Source organism: Artemia franciscana, chromosome 12 (assembly GCF_032884065.1).
Source record: "Artemia franciscana chromosome 12, ASM3288406v1, whole genome shotgun sequence".
Classification (NCBI taxonomy): Eukaryota; Metazoa; Arthropoda; class Branchiopoda; order Anostraca; family Artemiidae; genus Artemia; species Artemia franciscana.
In genome coordinates, this window is record NC_088874.1 from 39,852,893 (window position 1) to 39,863,257 (window position 10,365).

Genomic DNA, 10,365 nt, shown 5'->3' on the forward strand with positions numbered 1-10,365 from the left:
CTAGCTCATAAAAGTGCCTTAAATAAAATACATCTCAAACGAATATTTAATCATTCAAAAACTAGTTTAATTTTTTTACCTTTTTGCAATTGTTGTGACTAGATTACGCTAGGTTATGATAGTTGTTCTCTTATTTCTTTTTCATCTGTGTCTTTTTATTCCGTTTTAGTTTTTTTGTTCTATTTTACAGTTTAATTTTTTCTTCTATTTTACATCGTTTTGCAGGGAATACAGCTGAGAGAAAGTTTCAGCCGAAAAGTTTGTAAAATTTTCTGTTTCTGATGGGCAGACATTTTCCCTCGGGTCTTTATTAACATTTCTTAAAAGAATAATTCACTATTGCATAAACGTTTTGATTTATTCTACTTTTATTCAAAAATAGACAAAAAAGAATTTTTTAAATGAAAAAAAAGGAAGAAGTTTTTAAAAATGTTAGAAGTGCTAGAAGGCACTAAGAGTTCATCTCTCTAGTTTGAAATCTAAATTCAATTAGTTCATCAAGATTAGATTAAGGAAATATTTAAAATCATTCTCACTATCATCAATTACTTTTTTCCGCCCAAACCAACGGTCCCATGAACTATTCTTCTGAACTTTATTCCTGTCTAGAAAATCTCGTAAAGAAAAGTTGGCTGCAATAAATTAAAACTTTTTGTTACACATTTTCTTTGGTAAATAATTTCTATGACCACACTGGCTAAGCATGACATGATGAAAAAACTTAAGCAGAAGAAAAAACGAGGATATTTCCATCCAGTGAATAAGTAAAAATGCAATGCAGATATTTTGACCGAGACATCCGCTCAGCCGTCCTTAGTGCGAAGGTAGGAAAATAATAAAAAACTTAAAAAACAACCACTAAAGTAAATAAAACAAACCGTAAAAAACAACCACTTAAATGAAAATAGAGCCTTTCCATCTAGCGGTGAAAGGGTAAATGAATTAAAAATCCGATGTTGAATGGCCATTACGTATCGGATGTCTCGGAAAAAATATTTGAATTGGAGTTTTACTTTTTCACTGGCTCAAAATATCCTCGATTTTTCTTCTGCTTGAGTTTTTTCTCATTTTGTCATTTTCTTTTACGAATAGAAGATACGTTGCTTTTTGACATATATTATTGGAGACACTTTTGGCCCACCTACAGCACTCCCCCCTCTACTGCCCCTCCTAGAATAGACTCTTTTAGAGAAAGATAGGAATGTTGCAGCTTATTTGAACCAAGATCACGAGTAAATTTTCCATCAAAGGGTAGAACCTATTTGTAATAGGGAGATTTTTCTTTAAGGCAAAAAAAACAATATTTTTTTTCCGTCGGAAAACGTGAAATTCAACTGTCGAAGCGAAATTCGACTCCAATACGAGCCTAGCTTTTGAAGTAGTTACCTGCAGTCTGCCATCACATGGGCTAGCAGCTCCAACAAAGGTGTACAACTGCCGCCTCTCAAGTCTTTCAACCAATTTCTGAGCAGGCTCAAGTTCTGGCTCATAGCTCGTGCCAATAATATCAAGAATAGAATCATTCAAACGAGTGTATACAGAAGGGTCTTGATATACTTCTGACAGCCTGAGTGAAGATGGCCTAAGAAACGAAGATTAACTGAATAAAGCCCTGAAAATCGGATATAGGAGAGTTGATTTGACATTACTGAAATTAATTGTGGTAAAATGACATTGTTGTGGTTATTGTGACATGACATTAATTGTAGTAAAATGACATTATTGTGGCTATTGTGACATAACATTATTGACAATTGTGGCTATGACATTAATTGTGGGGAAAAAAACGTGGCCTTGTTTCTAAGTAGTAATATAATAAATTAAATACACTATCGACAAGATTCCAAAAGCGTGTAGAAGTATTGTCAATTTTCCTCTCAGTTTTTCCGTGTTCAAATGGTATTGGTATTGATCAGAGCATTGGTACTTGTTAAATATCCGCACTATATTCAAGTTCTTGATTTGAGTAAAACCGTTTTCTCTCTGTATTTCAGTATGTACTTGGTGATAATTAGCTTAGTCTGAGAGAGATAAACTACAATGTAGGCATGCTTTAATTAGATATTTAATACATAGAGTTGGTATTTTGGTTAGGTTAGGTATTTAGTATAATGCGTTCTGGGGAGACTGCTTTCCGTAGTTCTCTGCTGTAGTTATCAATAATTTTGTTAAAAAATCTTTATATTTTCGTCATATTTTGGTCATTTTATTAGGATTAACCTAACTTCACTGTTTGGGTATGGTCGAGATATTTAAAGTAGTACCACAGCATTTTCTTATTTTCTAGGTTGTACTACGTTAGGAATCGTCTAAGTTCATTTTTCTCGAATAAGAAACTCGTATTTCTGTTTATGTGTATTTTTTCCTTTATACACCTCAATAGCACCAATTTTTATACCTCATAGCAGTATTTTATGCACCTTTATACACATCAATAGAAGCATTTCAATTATTACAAAAGAGGACAAAAATGGATCATTATTAATACTAAGACAGTGATTTTCTTAAGATTTTTGCTATACAGATTTTAAATCTGTTTTATAATTGTAATTGCCCAATAACACCTTTTGGCGGTATTGTGAAGTTTCTGTCTGATTAATGGTGAAATATATTCATTTGATCTTAACAACAACTTACATGTAAAAATCAATATGATTTACCCAAAACCAAATGGTTGACGTGGAATGAATCATGTAGAACTACACATACATATAACACCATTTCAATCTACTATAAGAAGAAAGAAAGAAAAAAATGCATAATAATAATAATACTATATGCATCAAAATATGCATCATAATAATGCATCAAAACATGCATTAATTCAAAAACGTTCAGAAATTAAATAAAAAAACAAATTTTTTTAACTGAAAGTACGGAACAACATTAAAACTTAAAACGAACAGAAATTACTCCGTATATGAAAGAGGCTGTTCCCTCCTCAACGCCCCGCTCTTTACACTAAAGTTTTCTACTGTTTTAAAAAGCAGAGTTGAGAGAAAGAGTCAAACTTTAGCGTAAACTACGGGGGCAGCAGCTACTTACCATGTCATACCAACCAACAAACAATTCACCAACCAACAAACAATTACAAATGAATGAAACAAAACAAACTACAAAATTTAAATCAAATCGAATCAAATAAGTGTAATGTTTTCATTAGGTTAATATTCTTACTTTACTTATCCATTGCCAATTTTTATAGGTGATAACTGGTTTTGATGAAACAGATGAACCATCCCAGCTAAGCGTGGTTCAAGGCGTATTTCGTTTATTTTTGTCTTATTATATTATTACCTCAAAATGCGCATAAATTGAGGGAGAGTCAGTAATATATTTTTTGAGTAAGTGTAGGTAAAACCATATTAGACTTTGAATTTTTTCTGCTACTATTATTATTAATGAACTCAATGCAGCACCAAACCCCTGAGGCCAAGGTGGCTGCGTACACTCTTTCTACGCCCCAATCTAACACTGTTTAGAGCTTCCCTCGGTATGATTCAAGGAGGAGACATATACCTTTAGGCGTCACTATCAGATACGATGTGGTTAAACTTAGATGTGATATATACTTGGCCATAGGAGTATATTGAAATGCCGTGGGATCATTCCAAAGAACCTAGTTCTAAAGGCTTAAAATGCGTTTTGTGGTGTTTATATCCATCTCTGATACCCGTCTCCTTTGTTTACATCTGTGATATATTAATATATTAAACAAATTATGATTGTGTATCTTCAAATGTTTTCTCTGGCACTAATTTCTTTTATTAAAATTGGCATACTACTCGTTTTTGGTGAGAAATAAAAAAACGATTAAGATAGGTCATGACTTGCAGAGTTTTTTCCCCTCCCAGCCTCCTAAATATTTTTCACAAACCGTCTGCTGACTGAAATTAGAGACTTATGACGGTTGAAAGCCTCGCGCATAAATAGGAGGAGTTCCAAGCCTCAGTTTGTTTGTTGGCAAATCAGATGATTCTGAGCTTTCCGAGAAGGACATCCCTTTTGATAACTGCGAAGTAAGTCTCAGATTTTTTTGTTGCTTTGTATTAAATACTATGCTTTGCGGCGCGAGAAATTACAATAATAATTTGTATATCATGGGACCAACAAGTTGTTCCTAATAAAATAGTTGTTCGTTTTTCGGTGTAAAAAACGATCTAGTTACGTCACGACTTAGGGAATTTTCCCTTAGGGCCTTAATTTTGAGAAAAAACCTTTCTCGTATGAATGACGTCACAAGTACCTAGACGTATAATACCCCAATGGTGGCTTCGCGCCACCCCAACACCTAGTTGGTGGGGGCGCTTCACAACCCCCCCAAGCCCCCCCGCGCGCGCAAGTCGTTACGCGCCATATTAGTTACGCGCCATTGTAGTTGTGTCCCTGTGTCCCACCTGTGATATATATATATATATATATATATATATATATATATATATATATATATATATATATATATATATATATATATATATATATATATATATATATATATTTTTAACTACGTAAAACTTGCGAATGTACAACATTCTTGGCTGTCCCATTGTCTGAGCATATAAATAGATTGTCAGGTTTACCGACTCTTGAACATGCAACATATAATTGTCCATGGGAAAAACAATCTGTATTCAGATCTATACCTCATTATTCTAATGATTGCCCTTGAGCTTTGTTGATGGTGATTTCTAATCGAACATTCTCTGTGTCCCTGTCGTCATTTATATATCCCCCTGTGCCCCCCGGCGTCCCCGTTGTTGTTGTTTCCCTGTGTCCCGGTCGTCATTTGTGTCCCGGTGTCCCAGTCTGTAATTTCTCTTTGAGTGTCGCGGTCGTCATTTATATTCCCTGTGTCGCGGTGTCCCGGTCGTCATTTGTGTTCCGGTGTCCCGGTCTGTAATTTCTCTTTGAGTGTCCTGGTCGTCATTCTAATGATTGCCCTTGAGCTTTGTTGATGGTGATTGCTAATCGAACATTCCCTGTGTCCCTGTCGTCATTTATATATCCCCTGTGCCCCCCGGCGTCCCCGTTGTTGTTGTTTCCCTGTGTCCCGGTCGTCATTTGTGTCCCAGTGTCCCAGTCTGTAATTTCTCTTTGAGTGTCGCGGTCGTCATTTATATTCCCTGTGTCGCGGTGTCCCGGTCGTAATTTTTGTCCCGGTCGTCATTTGTGTTCCGGTGTCCCGGTCTGTAATTTCTCTTTGAGTGTCCTGGTCGTCATTTATATTCCCCATGTCCCGGTCGTCATTTGTGTCCCGGTGCTTTGTTGATGGTGATTGCTAATCGAACATTCCTTGTGTCCAGGTCGCTTTCTTTTTGAGTGTCCCGGTCGTTATTTATATTCCCTATGTCCCGGTGTCCCGGTCGTTATTTATATTCCCTATGTCCCGGTGTCCCGGTCGTCATTTGTGTCCCGATGTCCCGGTGTGTAATTTCGTCAATCAACAAACATGACGTCAGTCGACACACAAACATGACGTCACTCGACACACAGAAACACAGACAACTTATTTATATATATATAGATGTCGCGGTCGTCATTTGTGTCCCGATGTCCCGGTGTGTAATTTCGCCAATCAACAAACATGACGTCAGTCGACACACAAACATGACGTCACTGGACACACACACACACAGACAACTTATTTATATATATATACTAGCTGTTGGGGTGGCGCTTCGCGCCCCCAACACCTAGTTGGTGGGGCGCTTCGCGCCCCCCCCAAGCCCCCCCGCGCGCGTAAGTCGTTACGCGCCATATTAGTTACGCGCCATTGTAGTTGTGTCCCTGTGTCCCATCTGTGAATAGAGATAAATATAAATATATGTTTTTAACTACGTAAAACATGCGAATGTATAACATTCTTCGCTGTCCCATTGTCTGTGCATATAAATAGATTGTCAGGTTTACTGACTCTTGAACATGCAACATATAATTGTCCATAAGAAAAACAATCCGTATTCAGATCTATACCTCATTATTCTAATGATGTGTCCCTGTGTCCTGGTCGTCATTTATATTCCCTGTGTCCCGGTCGTCATTTGTGTCCCGGTGTCCCAGTTTGTAATTTCTCTTTGAGTGTCCCGGTCGTCATTTATATTCCCTGTGTCCCGGTCGTCATTTGTGTCCCTGTGTCCCGGTCTGTAATTTCTATTCGAACAATCCCTGTGTCCCGGTCGTCATTTATATATCCTGCCTGCGCCCCCGGCGTCCCCGTTGTAGTTGTGTCCCTGTGTCCCGGTCGTCATTTATATTCCCTGTGTCCCGGTCGTCATTTGTGTCCCGGTGTCCCAGTTTGTAATTTCTCTTTGAGTGTCCCGGTCGTCATTTATATTCCCTGTGTCCCGGTCGTCATTTGTGTCCCTGTGTCCCGGTCTGTAATTTCTATTCGAACAATCCCTGTGTCCCGGTCGTCATTTATATATCCTGCCTGCGCCCCCGGCGTCCCCGTTGTAGTTGTGTCCCTGTGTCCCGGTCGTCATTTATATTCCCTGTGTCCCGGTCGTGATTTGTGTCTGGGTGTCCCAGTGTGTAATTTCTCTTTGAGGTTCCCGGTCGTCACTTATATTCCCTCTGTCTCGGTCGTCATTTGTGTCCCGGTCTGTAATTTCTCTTTGAGTGTTTTTTCTTTTTAGTTTTTTTTTAGTTTTTTACCTTTTTTCTTTTTTCAGTTTTCTTTTTCTTCTTTATTTTTCAGCGTCACTATGAAGTACATATCGACGAACCTTTGTTTTTTTAACTTAAATCTGGTAGGCATTGATGACCTTATCCAAGTCAAAATCCCAAACCCAATAGGTTCTTCAGTCATTTTACAATTAAACATTTTTCCGTGAATAAATGTCTTAAATACCGTTAATGACGTCACCGTCAAAGCAAAAATGACGACAACTAATTTCATGACGTCAGCCGACACAGAAACATGACGTCACCTGATCCACAGACAGACAGACAGACAACTTATTTTTATATATATAGATATATTTTTAACTACGTAAAACATGCAAATATACAACATTCTTCGCTGTCCCATTGTCTGTGCATATAAATAGCATTTATATTCCCAGTGTCCCGGTCGTCATTTGTGTCCTAGTGTCCCAGTTTGTATTTTCTCTTTGAGTGTCCCGGTCGTCATTTATATTCCCTGTGTCCCAGTGTCCCGGTTGTCATTTGTGTCCCGGTCTGTAATTTCTATTCAAACAATCCCTGTGTCTCAGTCGTCAATTATATATCCCGCCTGTGCCCCCGGCGTCCCCGTTGTAGTTGTTTCCCTGCGTCCCGGTCGTCATTTATATTCCCGGTCGTGATTTGTGTCCGGGTGTCCCAGTCTGTAATTTTTCTTTGAGGTTTTTGGCCGTCATTTTATATACCCTCTGTGTCGGTCGTCATTTGTGTCCCGGTCTGTAATTTATCTTTGAGTGTTTTTTCTTTTTAGTTTTTTTAGTTTTTTACATTTTTTCAGTTTTTTTTCTTCTTTATTTTTCAGCGTCACTATGAAGTACATATCGCCGAACCTTTGTTTTTTAACTTAAATCTGGTAGGCATTGATGACCTTATCCAAGTCAAAATCCCAAACCCAATCATCATCGCTATCATTTTCAGTTTTGATATGTTTTGACTCTCGCTTTCCAGGTGGATTTTCATCTAACTGCGCGGTTTTGCGTTCTTTAGCCGCAAGCCTGTTTTCTTGCTGTTCTTGTGATTCCTCGGCACGCTTTCTTTTCTTACTTTCTCTATCAGCTGCAAGCCTGTTTTCTTGCTGTTCTTGTGATTCCTCGGCACGCTTTCTTTTCTTACTTTCTCTATCAGCAGCAAGTTTTTTGGCATAGACTCTTTGAGCAGCTTCCTCGGCTGTTGCCATTGTAGGTTCTTCAGTCATTTTACAATTAAACATTTTTCCGTGAACGCATGTCTTAAATACCATTAATGACGTCACCGTCATAGCAAAAATGACGAGAACTAATTTCATGACGTCAGTCGACACAGAAACATGACGTCACCTGATCCACAGACAGACACACAGACAGACAACTTATTTTTATATATATAGTATATATATATATATATATATATATATATACTAGCTGTTGGGGTGGCGCTTCGCGCCACCCCAACACCTAGTTGGTGGGGGCGCTTCGCGCCCCCCCCAAGCCCCCCCGCGCGCGTTAGTCGTTACGCGCCATAATAGTTACGCGCCATTGTAGTTGTGTCCCTATGTCCCACCTGTGAATATAGATATATATATATATATATATATATATATATATATATATATATATATATATATATATATATATATATATATATATATATATATATATATATATATATATGGTTTTAACTACGTAAAACTTGCGAATATACAACATTCTTTGCTGTCCCATTGTCTTTGCATATAAATAGATTGTCAGGTTTACCGACTCTTGAACATGCAACATATAATGGTCCATGGGAAAACAATCTGTATTCAGATCTATACCTCATGATTCTAATGATTGCCCTTGAGCTTTGTTGATGGTGATTGCTAATCGACCATTCCCTGTCCCGGTGTCCCGGTCGTCATTTATATCCCCCTGTTTCCCCCGGTGTCCCCGTTGTAGTTGTGTCCCTGTGTCCCGGTCTTCATTTATATTCCCTGTGTCCCGGTCGTCATTTGTATCCCGGTGTCCCGGTCTGTATATACATTCGTTTTTTAGTTTTGTTTTTCTCCTTTATTTTTTTTCCTTTTTTTTTCTTTTTTAGTTTATTTAGATTTTTAGATTTTTTAGTTTTTTTATTAGTTTTTAGTTTTTTTTTCTTTTTAGTTTTTTTGTAGTTTTTACCTTCTTTTTAGTTTTGTTAATTTTTTTTTTTTACTTATGTCCTGGTCGTCATTTATACTCCCTGTGTCCCGGTGCTTTGTTGATTGCTAATCGAACATTCCTTTTGTCCTGGTCGCTTTCTCTTTGAGTGTCGTCATTTATTTTTTTCTTTTTTAGTTCTTTCCTTTTTTTTATTTTTTTTTTATTTTTTATTTTTTTTAGTTTTTTACTTTTTTTTAGTTTTTTTAGTTTTTTTAGTTTTTTAGCTTTTTTACTTTTTTTATTAGTTTTTAGTTTTTTTTGTAGTTTTTGCCTTTTTTTAGTTTTTTCAGTTTTTTTTAGTTTTTTATTGGTTTTTACCTTTATTTTAGCTTATTTTTCAGTTTTTTCCTTTTTTTTAGTTTTTTTTAGTTTTTTTTAGTTTTTTACCTTTTTTTAGTTTTTTTAGTTTTTTAGCTTTTTTATTTTTTTTATTAGTTTTTAGTTTTTTTGTAGTTTTTGCCTTTTTTTAGTTTTTTTAGTTTTTTAGCTTTTTTATTAGTTTTTAGTTTTTTTTGTAGTTTTTGCCTTTTTTTAGTTTTTTCAGTTTTGACGTCACCTGATCCAGTTTTTTCAGGTGACGTCACCTGATCCACAGATCCACAGATCCACACACAGACAACTTATTTTTATATATATAGATATATAGATAAGGCACCAAACATATAAAAATCACAGGCATACCCATAAATGTTAAACTCGGTACCCCTGGTAATAACACGAACAGCCCAAAACGACAAAAAGTGGACAATGTGTTTTGAATGATACGTTTATCTTCCGTTGGAATCAGACCCTTAGAGCATCAACAGGCTTTATATTCCTTCTTCTCGATTTTGTAGAAAAATCCTGGATCCTCCTCATTTTTTTGAATTAAAGAAAGAACAAAAATGGACAAACAACGAATGTGAATAGAAGAAAAAAAGTAAAGCAACACTAGGCCAATTTTCGACATGTTTATAGTGACCGAGCGCGTCCTGACTGACCATTAATTTCTACCAATGACCACCATAATCATACAAATAACAGAACTTTTAATTTCCGTTCAAATGAACCCTCTCCCGATGTTCTGGGACTGATCACCCCTGTTCGACCCTGATCGATGTTCGACATGGCCACTCCTTGCAGAAAAAAAATAAATAAAAACGTATCCATGATCTTTCTTCTGGCAAAAAAGATAAAAATTTCCACAATTTTGCAAATTTTCGCTTTAAACCTCTACAGTAGGATTCTCTGATACCAAAAAGTGCAAAAATGTGGACAATGTGCACACAAAACGATAAAAAGTGCACAATGTGTTTTGAATTATTCGTTTATCTTTCGTTGGGATCTGTTTTTCAAGAGCATCAACAGGCTTCATATACCTTCTTCTCAATTTTGTAGACAAATCATGAATCCTCCTGTTTCTTATACGATTAAAGAAAGAACAAATGGACAAAGAATGAATCTGAATAGAAGGAAAAAAGATAACCAGCTCTAAGCCAATCTTCGACATGTTTATAGTGACCGAGCGTGTCCTGACTAACCTTTA

At 36.6% G+C, this 10,365-nt stretch overlaps 1 protein-coding gene across 3 annotated transcripts in view; it reads right to left on the reverse strand.

Annotated features, from left to right (window-relative positions):
- LOC136034118 (deoxynucleoside triphosphate triphosphohydrolase SAMHD1-like) overlaps positions 1 to 10,365 on the reverse strand; it is a 69,435-nt gene that overhangs the window by 8,748 nt on the left and 50,322 nt on the right. For all 3 annotated transcript variants that reach the window (XM_065715267.1, XM_065715265.1, XM_065715266.1), the window contains one exon: positions 1,387 to 1,582. In XM_065715267.1, the coding sequence (XP_065571339.1) occupies positions 1,387 to 1,582 (196 nt within the window). The remainder of the gene's footprint in view (positions 1 to 1,386; positions 1,583 to 10,365) is intronic.